This window comes from Ammodytes marinus (assembly GCF_949987685.1).
Source record: "Ammodytes marinus genome assembly, chromosome: 10".
NCBI classification, from domain to species: domain Eukaryota; kingdom Metazoa; phylum Chordata; class Actinopteri; order Uranoscopiformes; family Ammodytidae; genus Ammodytes; species Ammodytes marinus.
Genome location: NC_137214.1, coordinates 19,459,965 through 19,481,146, shown reverse-complemented (window position 1 = coordinate 19,481,146; position 21,182 = coordinate 19,459,965). Strand labels below are relative to the sequence as shown.

The 21,182-nt window shown below is 40.4% G+C and overlaps 1 protein-coding gene across 1 annotated transcript; it reads left to right on the top strand.

Moving 5' to 3' along the window:
* Positions 1-2,205: 2,205 nt before the first annotated feature.
* On the top strand, positions 2,206-20,649 carry mtnr1al (melatonin receptor type 1A like; the record flags this gene model as incomplete). Its single annotated transcript, XM_080036176.1, has 2 exons — positions 2,206-2,500; positions 19,880-20,649. 2 exons carry the CDS (start codon positions 2,206-2,208, stop codon positions 20,647-20,649), a joined length of 1,065 nt encoding a protein of 354 aa, XP_079892302.1.
* Between the last annotated feature and the right edge of the window lie 533 nt (positions 20,650-21,182).

The window sequence follows — 21,182 nt, the reverse complement described above, 5'->3', positions numbered from 1 at the left end:
ACTTCCAAAATGCACAACTTAGGCCACTCTCCCCTGTAAATAAAGGTTAAAAAAATAAACATGCTGAGTGTGAATTTGCCCTGAAATCACAGATAAAAATATTTTTTTTCACATGAGGTGGATTTATTTTACACATTGAGTAGGTTTTCTGTATCTCTATGCGCAAGTGTGTGTACACGTGTCTCCTTTTGTGTGTTTGTGTGTGTTTATTCCCAATGCACCAACAATCATATAATTAGCATGCACCAGCGTATTTGTTGAAACATACCAATGAAGCAAAGCTGGATTTGCATACAGTATGTGTGTGTGTGTGTGTGTGTGTGTGATTGTGTGTGTGTGTGTGTGTGTGTGTGTGTGTGTGTGTGTGTGTGTGTGTGTGTGTGTGTGTGTGTGTGTGTGTGTGTGTGTGTGTGTGTGTGTTTGTGTGTGTGTGTGCGCGGATATTCACATGCAACCCACACGCACTGAGTCACATTTTTACAGTTGTCGTTTACAGTGCAGATGTTTTAAGGACCAACAAAGTGAGAGAGTGTGGTTGCCCTGTTTGGATAAAAATCCAAAGACTTGGCACACGTTGTGTTAGATATGGAAATAAATCATTCAAATCCTCTGGGCTCCGCCTTGTCTTTTTATACCCCAGCCCCCACTGCCTTCATCCTTATCTTCTTCTGTTGTTTTGGACCATCTCCTTGTTTACATCACCATGTCTGCTGCTGTGTTGTTGTTGTTGTTTTTTATTAATTTTTCTATTCATTCATCATTCTTTTAGAGCTTCATCCGATTTCTTGTAAAACAAGGGAGCTTGCAGCTATTGAGTGACTGTGTGATTAAGTGTCAATGAGAAGGATACATGATTCCGAAGTGGCATTAAAGTTTGGAAATGTTTATCTTTAATCAAATTTCCTTAGATAAACGATTTGATAATTTTATTCTGGGCATGCAGAGTAAGTTCAAATATACCCAAATATCCAGTAATACTTTTACCTTAATGCTTCCCAAGCACTAAATAGTAATATTACTCTGGCTTTTTGGTATTTGATGATATTGTGATATTGATAGCACTGCAGGCACCATGGCAACCCCATAGTAAATTAATTTTGAGTGTATAGGCATAGCGCATGTAGGGCTAATCTGAAAGGGGTAATAGCGGTTGTTCTTTTAATGGGCACTTTTTATGAAAAAACAAATAAAAAAAAAAAACACACACGAACAATCATAGACATAACAAAAAGGTAATGGTAAGTTATACACTACTGAGAATCAAAGTCCTTCCACATGATGGAGAGATATGAACCGACCGAGGATTCCTTCAGGGTGGACAGTGGGGCGCGCACCCGAGGGCACGTGCAACCTCATCTGGAAGAAGCGATAAGATGCTGAGCCAGAGAGCAAGGGTGAAACAATTTCGAGTGAGAGGTAACGGACAGACATAGACTTAAGAAAATAATAAGGAGACACACACGCACTGAGCAGGAAGAAAAATAAAGGAAATTAAAAGACAGAAGAAAAGAACAGAGGAAATGGCATAAAAAGAGAGTCACATGGTGGTGGACGATACGGACAGCGTGTGTGACAGAATCACGCACACGTCACATTTACACTTAACCACACAGCAGGGAGAGAGGGGGGTTGGGAGCATCATTGCTGGTTGTTATAAGGCGCGTAAACCTCCTCGAGAGTCTGAATGACCGTGAAAGCAGCGGAATGAGAGACAGAGCGGCAGCTACTGTATGTGAATGGAATCAGAACGGGGCGGATTTGTGAATGAAACCTCAGATTGAAAACATCTCTCCAGCTCTGCGAAATGACTCGATTCACAAAAGAAGCTTCCGATCTGGAGTTTTCCTATTTTTCTTTTCAAGTTTAAATGGGACATAAGTGACAGACTGGCAACCGTTTGGCACCTGTCAACCGTGTCGCAACTGTTTGCATTTATAATAGCCCATTCTTATTGCGTTTGTTTTCTTTTTCTCTGAATGTTGTTTAGCCGAGGCTACTGTGGATGCCTTGATCTTAAATTGTCAGATTAGTTGTGAACAAACACTGGTTTATCAAGATAAAACTGCACTATAGTTTCAAAGAATGTTCTACGATGTTCAGTTTGAGGAGTTGGGCGCATATAGAGGAGGCGTCGCTCGCTCCGGTGCCTTTGCGTGCAGCGATGCACACTGCTCCCTGGTCCTTCTAGTCTGACCTCCGCGCGTTATGCTGAATGGACAGAGTTTATGCGCCCACGACCTGATGCGACTCGTCGACCCGAGGCACCTTCCGCAACTGATGCCCCTGGAGCAGTATGAGCCCACCATGGTAGAAGGGACTCTGGTCTCCCGCAACTCCACGCCGGCAGGGGAGGAGGGGGCGCCGGGTCAGCAGCACCAGTCCTTCCCCTGGGTGGTGACCCTGTTGGCCGGTGTCCTGATCACGACCATCGTGGTGGATGTGCTCGGGAACCTGCTGGTCATCGTATCCGTGTTCAGGAACAGGAAACTCAGGAAAGCAGGTATGCCAAGAGGTGTTGTGTGCGTTAGTCGGTTTATCAAGTTGGCTACGAAGGTGGATATTACACCGTAACTCAAGAGAATGAGTTAAGAGTTGTTAAAATAAAGTCAATTTGCTCGATTGTGTAATATTCATTGTTAACATTATCACTCAAAAGAGTCCAATACTCAAGTAGTAAAATAATTATCATGATTAGATACAGTGTGCACAGTTAACGTATATTAGAGTAGCCTACCTTGATAAACTATAATTTTCTAATAGTTCATCCTTGTAAATAGTGGGATATTTATTTGTGGAAGTTATCAAATAATTAAAAATAAAATTTCCTGGAGGAATATTTCAAATATAGATCATGTTACCCCTCCAAATAAGAAAAAAAAGTAGCCTACATTGTCACTAAACTATGAAAATTGTTTATATCCTATTATCCTGTATTGCATATGAGAAGTTGCTGCACTGAGAGCTCGATTCTCATAACTTTCTGCATCATGGCATTTCTCCAGTCGCTGTACCGACTTGAGCAGATCTCTTTCTAATGTTTTACCCAATAACACTTTGACATAGTGGTTCGCTTCTGCAGTAGATCAGACACTTACAGTCATATGAAAAAGTTTGGGAACCCCTCTCAGCCGGCATTATAATTGACTCTGCTTTCACACAAAAAAGATAAAAGTGGTATGTCTTTAATTTACCAGGAACAGCTAAGTACTGGGATGTTTTCCAAACAAAGATTTTTTGAAAAGCAGTATTTAGTTTTATGAAATTAAATAAAATGTGAAAAACTGGCTGTGCAAAAATATGGGAACCCTTGTGGTCTTGCTGATTTTAATGCATGTAACAGCATGTAAAACTGAGGACTTTAAACACAAAATTGGTTGGATTATGTTGTTAAGCCTTGAACCTCATATAAAGGTCTGTTTAATCATGATAAAAGGTATTTTAGGTGCCTAAATGCAAGTTGCACTTCTCTTTGACTCTCTGCAGAAGTGAGACAGAATGGGATCATCAAAACAGCTCCCAAAAGATCTTAAAAACAAAGATTATTCATTGTCATGGTTTAGGGGAAGGCTACAAGAAGCTTTCCCAAAGGTTTCAATTGTCAATTTCTACTGTAAGGAACGTTGTCAGGGAATGGAAGGACACAGGCACAGTTGCACCAGGTCTAGCAGACCAAGAAAAGTACAAGAGCGGCATATGCGGCGGATTGTGAGAATGGTTGCACACAACCCAAAGATCACCTCCAAAGACCTGCAAGAACATCTGGCTGCAGATTGTGTATCTGTACATGGTTCTACAATTCAGTGCAATTTGCACCAAAACATCTGTATGGCCCGGTGATGAGAAGGAAGCCCTTTCTGCGCCCACGCCACAGATACAGTTGCATGGAGTATGCAAAAGCATACTGGATCTTCATATTGGAAGAAAATGCTTTGGACTGATGAGACAAAAATGAAGTTATTTGGTCTTTATAAAAAGCAGATGTTTTGGTACAAATTGCGCTGAATTGTTGAACGATGTACAGATACACGATCTGCAGCCAGATGTTCTTGCAGGTCTTTGGAGGTGATCTGTGGGTTGTGTGCAACCATTCTCACAATCCTCCACCTATCCCGCTCCTGTTTTTTTCTTGGTCTGCCATGCCTGGGTTTAACTGCCACTATGCCTGTGTCCTTCCATTTCCTGACAACGTTCCCTACAGTCGAAATTGACAATTGAAACCTTTGGGAAAGCTTCTTGTAGCCTTCCCCTAAACCATGACAATGAACAATCTTTGTTTTTCAGATCTTTTGGGAGCTGTTTTGATGATCCCATTCTGTCTCACTTCAGCAGAGAGTCAAAGAGAAGTGCTACTTGCATTTAGGCACCTAAAATAAATTTTCTCATGATTAAACAGACATTTCTATGAGGTTCAAGGCTTAACAACATAATCCAACCAACTTTGTGTTTAAAGTCATCAGTTTTACATGCTGTTACAGGCATTAAAATCAACAAAACCACAAGGGTTCCTATATTTTTGCACAGCCAGTTTTTCACATTTTATTTTATTTCATACAACCAAATACTGCTTTTCAAAAAATCTTTGTTTGGAAAACATCCCAGTACTTAGCTGTTCCTGGTAAATTAAAGACATACCACTTTTATCTTTTTTTTGTGAAAGCAGAGTCAATTATAATGCCGGCTGAGAGGGGTTCCCAAACTTTTTCATATGACTGTATATAACATGTTGTTCTAGTTTGATTTAAAAGCAGTGACGGAATTAGTGACAATTCAGACTTTTGGAGCAGCTTTGCAGCTGCAAACTTGGAGATTTTCCATTTAGAAACTAAAACTATTGAAGCTGTAGTCGGTGACTCACTGTTATCAATGTGTAAATCTGATAATAGCCACAGACTAATTGTTACTACACTCCTCCAAGAGCTTTGTTGTGCGTCAACGAGCCGGCACTTAGGATGCGTCAGATAAAGGGGTCAAATAGATGGAGAAATAAAATCAATCAGGATCCAGTATGTCTCACCCGTGCAGCATCATGCTCCCACATGGCCATCTCAAGTAGAGGACGTCACATTAAAAGCACTTAGCGTTGACAGGAACCCTCTCTGCACCCATTTACAATATTACCGTTTACAAGATTGTGATGCCTCACTTCCCATGAATCTCCAATAGTAATTGTGCATTTAGGGTAATGTCCTCACAGCATCCCCCTTTACCCACTAAAGAATAAAGAAACACTCTTTGTCTAATGGTTGCAAGTTCAAATCCCAAGTCAGCTGGGAGAATGTGAAGCATACAGGTTACTTTCTCCTAACCTCTTGAGTGAGATGCAATGCACTGAAAGCACTTACCCCACGCTCTGGGTTAATGAGCTCAGGGTTCAACAGGAGGTTTTGTGGTAACCCTGGGACCAAATGCTACTGGATAAAGTGTTTCCCATTCAGCAGCTCACATTTACACCTTCACGATGACAAGGTCTGTGTTTGTATTTCTCTGTGTTTTAGTGAACGTTTTTAGTGTCAAAATGAACACCGACACTGACAGTCACGTTGTCATCATTTCAGGTTTTTTCTGTCCTTGCAACGGTTTTGTTGAAGCCAACTAGTTTAGATTACATGATTTATTGGATAGTTTGCATTTGTTTATAAATGTTGAGTTGTTTGTTGATTTTTTATTATCTAAATTAATTATCATTTAATGCCGAGTGGTTGAGGAAAGGACTGAAGCAAGGGAAATATGTTATACAAATGTCACATTTTGCTTTGACTAAATTAAATTGGACTTTATTTAAACAAGGGTGTATTTAAACTCTAACTTGTTCCAATTGGTCTAGTGTAGAGTGGTACCAGTATAACTAATGTGATCTCGGGTCAATAAGGCAGTGAATTCATATTATCCATTCACAGTCATGTTCCATGGCCTTGACACGGTGATAGATCAGCATTGCCATTAATCAATAGTTAAACACCCATATCCCCTCCTTCCCTTAAGGTTGTCCACATCGGTCAAAACAGACAGGTCATTTGTTCCCTGCTTTTCCATCAATTCCTTGAATTCCCAGAGTGAAAACGCAAACACTTGAGGTGGAAAACTAGATGCATTGTTCACCGATTTAATTTTTTTCTTCTCACTGCCTCGTCAGTCATCTGGCACCCACTGTCCTCTCTTAATGCCTTTTTTACCCACCATTCCTTTTCCGAATAACCCATCTCCTCAACTCTGGTTTCAATTCATCTCGCTGCTTTTCTAATTCTCCTTCTCTCCCCCATCCTGCTTCTCTTGTCCTTTTCCATTTGATTCATTCCTATAGACTCCAAACCTTTCTTCTAGACTTGTTTCCCCTTTTCACTTCCTCTTAATTACTCTTCTTTATCCCTTCCCTCATGTCCTGTCAATTCTCTCCTCTCTCCAATCTTCTCCTCTAGATTCCAGCCTCTCCTCTTCTCCTTGCAGTGAACTATTCTCCTCTTTTCTCCATGTTCCCGCCATCTATCTATCTCCTCTCTCCATCCGCCCTGTCAGAGACAAGTTACCTGATAAAGTCCTGTCACAGTTCATTATGCCATATTCACAAGATCAACACTCTACATTCACAACCCGCACGGACTCAACACACCTATTGGAGCTGAGACAAACAAACATGTCAAAATATTCAGGGAGAGCAACTCTGTGGAAATAGCCGTAATTGTTTACATCCGAAAAATGCAGTTATCACTGTCAATGCAGAGGAATTACTTAGCTTGGCCCGTGTTCTCTATTCAGCTCTATAGGCGGAATTGTGTGGTCGGTTCCTGGCTGATGTCCCACGCTTTCAGAATCCCACTCATTTGTTGCCCTTGAAACTGCTGAAATTGCAGTGTGCAGCAGTCCGCCAGGTTTTAAATTGACCTTGAGGCTGGAGGATCAGTGGTTCTCAGACCACTGTCCCACATGGACAAAGTAATCCACAGCAGATCGGCCTGTGGATGACCTCTACATTTTGCCCAGATCCATTCAGGAACCTGCATTAGTGCTGCTGATTATTCTGCCTTAATTATTAAAGTGTCTAAGAGTCCAGACTGATAGTCTATCAGTTTGGGTGTTTAGTGTGTTTGTGCATGGGTGAAGTGTATTTAGTATGTGTGCTATAAGCCAAACAGGTCCAAAGATGGCTGCTGTGACTCATGTTCAGTCTCATCAGAGATCCTAATCACCACACCCACAAACTGTTCTTTCTACTGCTATGTGGCAGACGGTGCTGCAATATGCAATACCTATTTTGTTAGGTTGTAATTGTAGCCGGGATTTTGATAATTTTGAGAGGAGTGCTAGGCTTAAACACTGAAGCGCACAGGGTTCGCAAGGAGGTGGTCAAGTTGGGTTGTCGAGCGCAGCATTCTGACAATACAGACCAGGATTCACATCTGTGTCTCGTCTGAGGTTTAGGCATGAAAGGTTGAAGTGAGGGAAAGATTGTGGTCTTATTTAAATGTTAAAGTTGTGCTTCAAGTGACATTTTTACTGTTTAATATTCAACCAGAAAAGGACATTTCCTTGCTGCCATGATCACAAAAAAACATTTATGATGCTCTTGCTTCCATGTGCAGATAATGTATTGTATTTGTAAGAGTGGGTGATTATAGAAAAACAAATTAAATACAGATTGAACAATGTCCTCATTTGTGTTTTATCATAATTTGGTGAATTGCCAGATATGTCGATCAAGTAAGTTTCCCAATTATCTTATAGCATTATATGGGCAAATTAGTTAGCCTGGTCCTACCAGACCATCATACTTAATTTCATTTGTACAAAAGGTCTGGCATCGCTCAATTGACAAACGTTACCTCACTTGAAAACGGGTGTCTGTTGAAGTTTAAAACTATTGGATCTGCCACTCTGGATCTGCCAACCAATTGCATAACATTTGGTCGTAATGTATGTCATGCGCCGGCTTCTGACTACAACTGAAACTGGCGCGTCATTGTTCTCAGTCACTCCCTCTCTTCACTGATTGGACCGCCAAAAATATGGCGAAGAAAACCCACTTATACCCGCACACCCAGACTGACTACTGAAGGGAAATGAAAATTGAGTAGAACTATGTAGGCGGGTGGTGCCAGACTACAAATTAGTAGTATATGATGGTAATTTTAGCAGACAGGGTTGCATTATACTACTGTAGTGAAATCCACTCGCTTGCCGTAAATATGTTTTGTATGTTTCAAAGTCTTCACTTCACCAAAAATATCTTAAAACGTATGCTCCAATATTGTAGAGAAACGTATGGAACATGCTGATTGACTGTTAAGAAGTGGATTATGGTATATGAACTGTTTGAGAAGTTTCTAAGAAAGTTATGAAACTTATCCCCCAAGCTAAATACATCTGCCAATACCTGCAGAGGCAACACAAAGTGTGTCACAGAATGAAAAGAAAAATAACAATACCAAGCCTCCCCTTAAACCACAGACAGAGCAACACATTACTTTCAGAATTTAAAAAGACAGGCTAATACAACATAACTCAATGAACTCAGACTGAATAAGACAATATGAAGTAAAAGCATGGATAAAAATGACAATAAAAAATGAAGTGACATCAAGGTATGGTACAGTTTACAACGTACTTCCAATTTCCATCTCATTGACAAAATCCTTCTTGCTATAGATTTTGAGGGAATATACGTTTTCAAATGTAGTACAGTTTTCAGTATTGGGTTAGTGCACTGGCTGAGATAGGTCACAGCTGCCCAGCAGGTGAAAAGCAATATCTATGGTAACTCCCCTCTGGGCTATCAGATAGCACACTTTTTTTTAAATCGCTGGTACAGCACTTATCTTAGCTAAACGCATTTTCAAAGGTTTTTTTAAAGCAGTAATGGACATATATGTCATTTAGGGCTGATATTGTTTGGATATGTCCACTAATCATTGCATTAGCTACAGTGTTCATGCATGGACACGGTGTATGTATAGCAAGAAGGTGAATGCCTTTTATACCCAAAATTGAAAAAATAGTGTTTCTGAAAATGTAAGTTATAGGTTGCGTTACGAATCGCATACTCTTTCTTTTTTCTATTCTACATACTACATCTGACAATAAAAATAATCTAGTTAGGATGCAGTAGGCATACTATCGGGACATACTTTACTCGCTTATTTCATCATAACATTGCGCCTTGATCTTGCCTCTTGCTTTTATATCCGTCGCATCCCCGTTTGTTTTCATATGGAGGCTTCGTCGATGTGACGTCACTTCACGTGCGCACTGGATTGTGGGTCAGAATCGCCCAAATAGGATGCAGTTTTCAACACTAACAATCTTGGCCGCATGAACATCCGGGTACTTCTAACCATCCTAAATCTGGCCACAAGAATCGGGACATCCTAAATCTTTTTTCTACATACTATATAGTAGAAAGTATGCGATTCGGAACGCAACCATAGTTGTATATTTTTTCAGCTTGGCCTGAAGATCTGAAGGTGTTCTAATATTAAAGCCCATTTTGTGTGTACGATTTAATTCCTGGTCAAATTAGAATCAGCTGTTTTGGTAACAGCAAGTGTGTTTTCATACCACAGCTACATAGTCAGAAATACAGCGCAAGAGCAGCTGGTGTAGCTGTCTGTAGTGCAGTCAAACCCACCTTGATTTAATAGAGTAATAATATTACAAGTGCAATCTGATTTAACACTGCATGTCATCTAGCAACTCCTTCCCTGCTTACTCCCTCTTGTGCCATATACTCCCAGCAATGTTTAAAATAGATCCACTGACCAGCGAAATGCTGAAAATCAATCACAATTTGCATTGTCATGACAGTAACACATATACTGCAATCCTTGTGACTTCTGTGCTCGCCCAGTTTAAAGTTGGAGGAATTATGGGAGGTGTCATTAGCAGTTAACTGAATACAGCTCAGATATTTTCTTGCATATCTCATGTGTCTTAAGTATAACATCTGAATCTCACATGGGAGTGGTTAACTACTCTAAAAAAAATACAGTTACGACAAACTGGAAAAAAGTGACACATCAGTAGCAATGTGCTTATATAAAGCCCAGGCTGATTTTGAGTCGAATGTCCATTTGCAGCCAATGACGAGGCTTGTTGTCAGAGATACACATTAGTCAGGAGCTCTTAGCTGCTGATTTTTGACTGGTAAAGTGTTACCCTCTTACATAAATATGCTAATGATTAGATGTGACCTTTCACTAATTAAATGTTGGATTATAAAGGGGCGGCTAATGATGGTGTGCAGTGGTGCATTAAGGGTGATTATGCACTGGCTGAGGGTCATGACAATTAAATAGAGTCATCCATTAAAATTAATTTCTGAGAGGCTGTTTTATACTTCCCAACAGTCATTATGTTGAAAGTGTGTTGTTCAAGATCAAAAGTAGAAATCTAGCTTTACAGTTCTGGGCCCTCATTTATAAAGCTTGCTGCACACAAAAACCTTGCGTAGACAGACAGAAATGGCGGTAAAATTTGCGGTGGCAAAACGTTGGTATTTATAAAGAAATTCATTGCGGAGAATTGTGCGTATTCCCACGCCAACTTTTGACCATGCGTAGAGCTCACGCAAGGTTTTCCTGACTCGGGGAATCAGCGACCCTCAATGGCAACACCATGAAATAAAGCTCAGACATCAGAAAAACACACATATTACTTTGAAATGCTTTACATCCAATATATTTAATCAATTATATGTATGAGCGTACCTATAGATGCGAATATAGGCCACTGTAGTATATTGCATGCAGTTATGATGTTGGTTGATTTACTTATCAAGTAGGTCTTTACATGTTTTGGTTATATCTTTTAATTGAATCTTATAGCGCTACTCTATAATAATATACGTCGGGAGGTGTGTCCGTGACGTGAGTGGCCAGCGGGAGAGCAAGTCTATATTTTAGGCGGTGTGTCACAGACGTTTTTTACAAAGTTAAAGCCAACAAATTTATTTAAAACTGTATATTTCGTTAGATAAAATCATGTTATGAATTTAGCAAATCATTACATGCGTCTCTTTCCTATAGCAATTCACCCTGGAAGTTTTAACTACAAGATGACGTTGTTGGAAATGTGTGGATCTCACGTGAGGGAAACAATGCTCTGGAATAAACTACAATGCATTATTTCACTTCTCAGAACACATTTTATATATAATACGTGATATTTCATACAGTACACAGTTGGGCGAAACTGCTTTACAAAGACTACTGACTGTGCCAATCATGATTGTGATAAATGCGCGCGCGTGTGTGTATGTGTGTTTGTGTGCCAGAAACTGCAGCACATGCACATCACGGGCTTTCTTCCTTCCCAGTCGCTTTCTTTGTGGCCGGTTGCCTCCCTTTTTTCCTCATGTGAGTCAAAATTCCGTGCTTATTAAGAGTGTCATCATATTCAGGAGCTATTTAGCATTCGCCATGTATGGTAGATTGTGGGAGGACACGGGGTGGAGATTGTCTGCGCACAATTCACCTGTGTGGATGCAGGTACTTGTCATTGATGGTGTCCTAGAAAATAGCTTTGAAGGGAGCTGGTAAAGGTTAGGAATATCAGTCTATTCAGAACACGCAAAAAGCCTTTTCATAATTAAATAAATGTGATTCTACTCACATCCATTTTATTAGGGTGGCAGGCTGTCAGCACAACTTTTAGCTGCATGTGGATGAATCTAAATCATGGCACATAATGGTAAAACTCCCTGATCCCCAGCAGGGCCGACAGACTGCGGGGGAAAGTGATACAGTCTTGGGGGGGGGGGGCCCATAAAAAATAATAATAATAATTAACAAGCTCAATGTGGGGCCCCGATCTTCGAAGGCCCTGAACAATGCCATTCCAAAAAAAGAAATAATTGACTGGCTCATGATAGGCCCCTGACCCTTGCAAGGAGATCAGACTAAGGCATGTATGCGGGAGAGTAAGCAGGAGCAAGCCGACATTGAATTGAGCTGGTGGCGAAAATAAACGCAGCAATGTTTCTATGGGGATATTTAGCTGTACAGAAATAAGTGCTGCCAAAGCTAGACTAGTTTGAGACTCCACATCACCGTGGCAACACAACCTATCTATCTGCTTAGACAGCGCAGAGAAAAGTCTGATGAATACATGAGAGTGATGGCCCAGGCAAGTTTCAGTAAGTTTAAAGAAGTGCCACACTGTTACTGTCTTTGAAATGCATTTAGACAGTTTAAGGGGAAAATACATTGTATTTATTATTTCAACTATTGAGTTATTTGTAGAACAGCATACTATAGTGTAGGCCAACAAGATTTATTTTCTGAATTTTCAATGCTGCTTTATTTTTATGTTTTAAATTGGGAAAGACATGTTCCAAAACGACCAATACCCTCTGTATTTAAAAATAAATCAAGCAAGTAGGCTAATAATAACCATTAATGAAGTATAGGCTATCACATCACAGTAGGCCTATTGTCCACAATAATCACAGCCCCCTATCCATAAAGGAACTTTAAAAAGTTGAATTTGCACTTGATGTGCATACACAAGTGTATGGTCTATTATTTGTATTTAGTGTATTGCACCAAAACAGTAGAAGTTTTCTTTAATTGTGTTTTGTACTGTCTGCATGTTTGCACAACATTTTTACCTGCACATAGCAAACAAAATTGCACAACTGTAAGGTCAGTGTCTGTTGTATTTTTGTATTCAAATAAACAGTTGTTTATTTCTAAAGTGTGCATTGGCAACTTTGAGCAAAATAACCCCAAAATTTTCGCAGCGGCGCTCTGCGCCGCGCCTCCTGTGACCCTGGCCAGTGACCACCTTCACTAAGACATTTTCTTGGGGAAACACTGGTAAAAGTAATGATTTGTTCATTCATCAAATAATATATATTGTGGAGTTGTCTGGCTATTGTGTATTGTAAGACCGCCTTTCAGGGGGCCCATCAGGACTTTTTGTATAGGGGCCCAGAATTTGGTGCTACGCCCCTGTCCCCAGGGAGCAAAACACAGATGTTAGGATAACAGCCGCATGTGGAAGGAAGCTTAACAACCCAGCAAACTGCTGTATGGTGCAGGCATGTGTCTCTGCTGCAGCGTATGACATGAAGTCATGGCCTCCCTTTTTGCCCTGACATCATGGCTGATGATCCTTACCTGATCCCAACCAGCTGCCTTACCTTGTCCTGCGGCAGCACACCTGCCCGAGGATTCAAATACTCTGGTGAGCTGCCACAGCACTGTGATTTATTTGATCAAATAAACTATTTCTTGGAACTGCTCGGATACTTTATCATTTTATATAATTATGTCTGTTTGTATTCTCAGCGTTGGTGAGAACATGGCTGCTACCGGAGGCATTCGTGACACAACATGGCTCATTGTTAAATTCACACCCTTAGATCCTCAGTCCTTGCAGTTCAACCTCTCATCCATTTAACCCTCCTGTTATGTTCATTTGTCAGGAACAGCAATGGTGTTCCCGGGTGAATTTGACCCGGTGCATGTTTATTATCCAAAAGATGTCCGAAACCAAAAAAATCCTATCAAGCAGTGTGAACATTTCATTACCAACTCCATTACTCACTATTCTATCAATATTTAGTGCAATGGTGTTCCTTACCTCTAACAAGGAATGGTTCAATTAGGATAATTCACTTGTTTCTCATAAAAAAAATACATGTTCAAACTTTATTACTTTTGAAAGACCAACATTACTCTATAACCCAGGCCCTAATATCACAGTGTATGAAATGCTGGTGGCATTCAGAGGTCGCTGCCCATAAAGGCAATACATGCCTTCCAAACCAGCTAAATATGGGATAAAAACACCAGCTATGCATTGAACATGCAGGTTTACACTGAAAAGCCTGTTGGAGGAGCCCCAGAGAAGAATAATAATGCATAATGTGCCTAGGTTATAGAGTAGTGGAAGTTGCTCTACCCACTTGTCCCACACTGTCCCAACAGCTGCCAGCTTGTCTCTCTCCCATATACCAGCCCTTGTCTCTCGATTATCAAATTTGATTACTCTGGAGAAAATGTGAAAAGTTTCAAGAGACATTTTGGCTTGAAATACCTGTCTCTGCATCCCACAGACTGGCTGTCAATTCATAATTCGACATATAGACCCCAGCCAGGATAAGGAGCCCCAAATACGCATTTAAATGTGTTTTGTCCAGCTCCTTCCACTTCTTCCATTAAAACACGCCTCCTTCTACATTAGGCATTTCAAGAATGATTTTCTGTATTGAATCTGGCATGACCAGCTCAAAAGCTGACTTGATGTCAGTCACACGAGTCACTGCCATCCTAGTGGGCCCTGGCACTGTCTTTATTATGTTTTCTGCAGACAGATTTGCCTGACGCATATTTGGGGATGAATACCACTGTATTTCACCATTGTTTGACATGAATGTCTTGCTTGCATGAATAGGAATAGCAATTCCCTCATCTGGTTCAAAATCAGAATCATTAGAATCAGAATTTAGCTCAAGATACATCCTCCTCTATTTCACCAGCATGATCAATGATGACTTCCAGAGCCTCCTGGACTGTCATCCTTTTGCTTCTGCTGCTCATTGTGTAAAGGTCTGCCCAACATAGTGTAATGTTGGTAGGACTCCCATGCAGATAATCTTTTATATGTTTTGCCCCTCCCCTGTTGAGTGTCCACTGAATGTGGGTGGAGTGTTTCCGTGAGAACATTATTGTTCCCGCCAAAAGTCATAATACTTGCACCTGTGTGTGTGTGTGTGTGTGTGTGTGTGTGTGTGTGTGTGTGTGTGTGTGTGTGTGTGTGTGTGTGTGTGTGTGTGTGTGTGTGTGTGTGTGTGTGTGTGTGTGTGTGTGTGTGTGATTTGGGTGAAATATGTCTCACAGTTGTAAATAAAGAAATAGTCTGACATTTCTGACACCCTTTTACCTCCAGTTTTACTGCCAGGTCAAATTGACCCGAACAGTATCTATGTGATATAAACATGCAGGGGGTGGTTGCAAATATGTGAGATGAACTATTTTCATATTATATGTTGACTCATGACCTCTATTTCTCAAATCTTGGCTACATCTCTGAATATGAACCTCCTGTGACTTTCCAAAATGACAGTATGATCCAAAAATGTCAGATGCTGGATGAGCCAGAGAGACAGTGAGAAGTGTCTATTTTGCCCCACAAACTACAGCACAATATCTTTCTTTCTGTGAGTGGCAGCAGTGTTGAACAAGTTACAAGCAGCAGCAGTCAGGTCTGCCGTCAGGATCAGACACACTTGCGTCAGAGACCTGCAGTGTCGAACACACTCACACCGCCGACATAAACAAAGGAAACACACTTGCTGAGTGACTGAAGAAAGATGAGAAATTCACTTCAAAACAGAGTCTCTGTGGTTAGGAGGAGCTCGATCATGCTGGCGTCTGTCTTTCTGTGTGAGACGCAAGCTGTTCAAGAAACTCAAGAACACCAGACTATTAGAATTTAGAACCTTTCACTGCACTGCTCACTCTGCAGAACCCATGATGGGATTAAATTATGGAACACTTGGCTGCATTCATTTTCATTTCAATGAGGAAATGCCAATGCCTTTGGAAGTGCTGTAGTTTCTCAAAGCATTCAAGAGGCAAAGACAACAGTGACTTAAAAACATATGTGCTTATCATTTGTCTTAATAAACATACTAATTAGCCTGTTTTTTTAAACTTAGGTGCCTCTTGTGTTGCGACTGTGAAGGTTCGAACTGAAAAGGCATATAGTGTATCTGAAAGCATCTCTTATGACATATGATTCATACTACATTAGGGACTCTTTGTATACGAAATATAAGTCATGCTTACATGTCTTACCATATGCATAATGTTTCCCTTAGCTCTAAAAAGTGTGTTGTTACATTTTGTTCTTAGTTAAATGTTTGCTAAGCAGATTTTTTTAAGTATTTGATTTTAAGCACTGTACACTTCCAAGGCAGTTTATTTATACAGATCCAGAAAAAAATTAAGAGACCAGTTTGGATTTCTCATCTCGATATAACTTATTGCATATGGTGTTAATGACAAAAAATGTATTGGAATTTGGTGGAAATGTTATAGTATAGTTATTTAATAGTTTATATTATAAAACCAAAATGTTCCTTCTACTCAAACATATGCCTATAAAAAGTAAAACGAGAGACACTGAACATTTGGAGTGGTCTCTTAATTTTTTCCAGAGCTGTATAGCACAATTCAGACATAATTCAGGCCACTCAAAGTGATTCACAGGGTCACAAAATACATCGAGCATAGAATACATGTACACTAAAGCCAATAGCACTATGTGGGATGGACCATAAGATCTCTCTGTACGCAGATGACATCGCCCTCTTTGTAGCCGACCCCGAGAATTCCATCCCCCACCTACTCCAGCTAATTCATTATTTTGGTGACATCTCGGGTTACACGATAAACTGGCAAAAAAGTGAACTCTTGTCTTTAACAGCGGATCTGGACCCAACATTCCTAGCCAATACGCAGTTTAAAACAAATCTGGTCAGTATAAAGTACCTGGGCATTAAATTATCTAAAAACCCAAAGACCCTTTTTAAGTAAAATTTTACGGAAAGATTGAACAAACTAAAGGAGAACATAGAGAAATGGAGAACATTAGCGATCTCCCTTATTGGCCGTGTGAACGCAGTAAAGATGGTCTCCCTGCCGATATTTCTGTATCTATTTCAGAATGGGCCAATTTATATTCCTAAATCTTACTTTAAGTCAATTGATTCTATTATAATGCCTTTCATTTGGGGATATAAAGCGCATAGGATCTCAAAAGCCCATCTTCAGAAACCCAGGGAACATGGTGGACTGGGGTTACCATGTTTTTTACATTATTCTCTCGAGGATAAGTAAAAGTTAAATGAAATTAAATATTACTGGGCTGCCAATACTAGAGTGATGGTGTATTGGCAATTTACATATGAAAAAGGCATTAGACCTGATCTGCCCCCCTGGTTGGCAATTGAAAAAAGCTTGGCCCCAAAAACTTCTCTAACTGCCCTCCTTTTCTCTTCTCCCAGACCGCCTGCCTCCTTTAGAGGAGACCACTTTACCTTGTCCAACGGTCAGAGAATTTGGAACCAAATTAGGAAGGCCTGTGAACTATCAAGCACGACCATACATGGCCCAATCTGGCAAAACCATGCCTTCCCCCCATCGTTCACAGATTCAGCATTTAGAGATTGGAGTCGGAAGGGAGTAGTAACAGATGAGGACCTTTATATAAATGGTCACTTTGCTTCATTTGATCAGCTAGTATCAAAGTTTTCACTGTCGAAAGCTCAATTCTTCAGGTATCTACAGTTAAGGAATTATGTCAGACAGAATATACCATCCTTTGAATCCCTGCCCGCAGATGCCTCATTGTCCAAAATTTTACTGGGCTCACCAGAAGCTAAAAACCTGATCTCATCTTTTGTGGGAATATTTTTAGACCGGCAGGACAAATCTACTTTAAAAATAAAGCAAGCCTGTGAAAAAGACTTAAACATTGGAATAGCTAACGATGTCTGGGAGGGAGCGCTAAAAAGCATAAAATCCTGCTCTATAAACTCGAGGCTTCAGTTAATTAAATGTAAGGTCACACTTAGATTGCACTATTCTAAGGTTAAACTGCATAACATTTTCCCAGATCTCTCGCCTTGCTCACCATTTTTGGGAATGCCCAAATCTTTACAACTTTTGGTGTCTTGTATTTCAATGGTATTCTAATGTTTTAAATGTGTCTTTAACTCCTGACTCCTGATTCCTGAGTTAAGGTCCTCAAGCTAAATTTCCCATCCATTGGAATAACTTTACTACACATCAGCACAGGGCAATTGCTTTTTTTATTGTCAAAACATATAGTATTTTGCTGATTACAGAGCAGAAAACTGCAATTTACGTTTGGTTTGGTTTTATGGTTTTTGTCTGCCTGCATGTTGGAGCCTTTTTTGTTTTTGCAGCCTTTCATTTGTCTTTCAGGTTTGTTTTGAGGTCAATGTTCCCTGGTTTTGTGTTCTCTCTTTGGGACTGTTTTTATGACAGCACTCCCTTCTTTCTTGTCTGGTTATTGTGGTTTTGTTAACGTTTGGTACCTCCAAAACTTGTATCTATCCCTTTGTCTTAAAAAAGATGCCAGATAATATTGTGCTACTCTGAATCTGCCCTCTTTCCATCTTAACTATTGTCAATATCAATGTAAATTGTTTTCTATTTTTAAATCCAGTACTGTATCTACTTGAAAAGAGTCTGTATAATTATCCATTAGGGCTGGTACTAATGATATATGGAATTTTCAATTAATCAGATGATTACATGATCGATCAATTGATCATAAAGATAAACTAAAAATGGAGGGTACTTTAAAACTTTAAATGTCTCTCTTTATCTGATCAAGAGTCCAAAATCCAACAATGCTCATCAATGAAAATCAAAAGCAGCAAGTGTTCACATTTATGAAGCTGGAACTGTCAATTGACCCATTCATTGACTAATCTTTCAGCACTACTTTTACCTAAACACAATTACAATTTATAATTGTTTACACTTTTATAGCATATGGTGTTTTCCAAAAGAAGGGTAAGACAGCGTCAATGTAGGGATGACGATAAGTACGGTACATTGATCTCAAGCTGCCACTGGTTTCAGATATTTTCATCAGAGACAAAAGGAAAGCTTTAACATTCATACACTATTTCTCATCTGCCGAGAAAAAGTAGCCTGGACATCCAGACCCTGATATCTTGAACGATAGAGGGTCTGGCCACAATCATTAGTAATTTCCAACTCAAGGGGCGGCTCCTACTCGTGCATTTCAAATGCCACTGCACGCAGTTGGATAGCACTACAACCAATCAGAGCGATGCACAAGGCGACGTAAGCCCCTTTCGTTTAGCGAACAGCTGTTAAACTGTTAAATTAAACGTTTGCCGTTGTCGGTCGGCAAAATAGAACATTCCACTTACTTGCTAATGAAAGATTTGAGTGCCGTCTTCCAAATCGTTAAGGGTCGAGGCCAAAGCAGTCTCAAACTCACACAACATATCCGCAGCCATATTTGATGTTTACTATCACGGCTTCGACGTCGCATGCACGTCACTGTCGTCATCCGGCTACGTCCTCCCCAGAGCACCATATAAAGGGCTCTGGCGCGCCCATATTAGATAGAACCAATTAAAACGTGAGCCCAGATTTCTGGTCTTCTTGATAAAGCTTCAACGGAGCGCGCGCAGCAAATTTAATTTGCCAGCGCCTAGTGGCAGGTCTGGGAATGCCAGGCTAGAGAAAAAGGCCATTTATGTTAAAAAAAATCAAAACCAGAAGAAAAAAAAAGTTTAGGTAAAGGTATAAATAATTGTTGTTTTAAGAGGTTAATGTTTGGCATCTTACAGGGTATTTACACATAGACTGTATAAAGGATTCTTTTGAAAAAGGTTTGGAAATGATCCACATTGGGTCTGCACGTACTATATGGGCTGTGCTTCAAATCTTCAAGCATTTCAAACAAATAACAAACCTTTGAACCCAATCTTTAAGTAATATTTTCAGGGGGAAAATTGTCATCTGTTAACATCAGCGTTATTCTCAAATTGTTTTAAATGTATGGTGTATTGCTGGTATAATATTGATCGATAGATAAATCTACAGTATTTATTATTTATATAATTTATAAATAATCAAGACTGCCTTGAGGGTAGAATATCTAAATTATCAAAATGTTCCCAAATGATTTGCTGTGCAATGCAATTAGTATTCATACACTGGTATGATTCCTTAATAAGGGGGGCTGGACATGCTTATGCCCAATTGTAAAAGCAGTCAAACATATTAAATTTTTTTTTGATAATAATTTTTTTTTATAATGTTTATAATGTACCTTCTAATAATCTGTCTGTCTCCCTTTGTGTCTGCAGGAAACGCATTTGTGGTCAGCCTGGCTCTAGCCGACTTGGTAGTCGCCATCTATCCCTATCCGCTCGTACTGACGGCCATTTTCCACGACGGCTGGATCGCCGGCTATATCCACTGTCAGATCAGTGGCTTCCTCATGGGCCTCAGCGTCATCGGCTCCATCTTCAACATCACAGGCATCGCCATCAACCGCTACTGCTACATCTGCCACAGCCTTAAGTATGACAGACTCTTCTCCAACAGCAACACCATGTGCTACGTCATGCTGGTCTGGGCGCTCACCATCCTGGCCATCGTGCCCAACTGGTTCGTCGAGTCGCTGCAGTACGATCCGCGCGTCTACTCTTGCACTTTCGCCCAGTCGGTGAGCTCGCTCTACACCATCACGGTGGTGGTGGTTCATTTCATCCTGCCCATCAGCATCGTCACCTACTGCTACCTGCGCATCTGGATCCTAGTCATCCAGGTGAGGCGCAGGGTCAAGCCGGACTCACGGCCAAAGATCAAGCCGCACGACATCCGCAACTTCCTCACCATGTTTGTGGTGTTTGTGCTCTTTGCGGTCTGCTGGGCACCGATCAACCTGATTGGCCTGGCGGTGGCCCTGGACTCCAGACTGAGCCAGGCCATACCGGAGTGGCTGTTCACGGCCAGCTACTTCATGGCCTACTTCAACAGCTGCCTCAATGCCGTGGTCTACGGCGTCCTGAACCACAACTTCAGGAAGGAGTACAAGAGGATCGTCCTGATCATCTTCAAGTTCCACTGCTGATGTAATGCCCCCGAGGGCTTGGGGTCCATATATAACTTTTGTTTTGGAAAGGCTATTAAAAAGCAATGAAAGAAAGAAAAGAAGAGCTTGGCCTTGACAGAGGGAGGTAAACAGTACTAATGAAAGGGGTAGACGACAAATCAAGGCACAGTAGAGAGAAGAAAGAAAAACATGCCATTAAAGTTCTTCTATTTTTCTCTCTCATAAAAAAGAAGAACTTTAATGCCCTGGGGTGTGGAGGAGGACATATGAGAGAAGTGAAATAAATGATTCCACATTCAGAGTTATCAGCGATGCCTTCAGGGTAAATTATAGACCTAAAGAGAGAGGGAGGCAGAGACCAGAGAATGGGAGCAACTCATAACTTAGTAATGTATTTTATCTTGACTTTTTATTTTTGGTGGTATGAATGATTTTTGGTTACTGTTCAAAATTGAAAAAAAACGACAACTTGTAACTTGTGTTTTTACTCCATACTGCAACTTCATACTTCAATTTGATATCGTATCATATAAGCATTGTGATCATTGTCA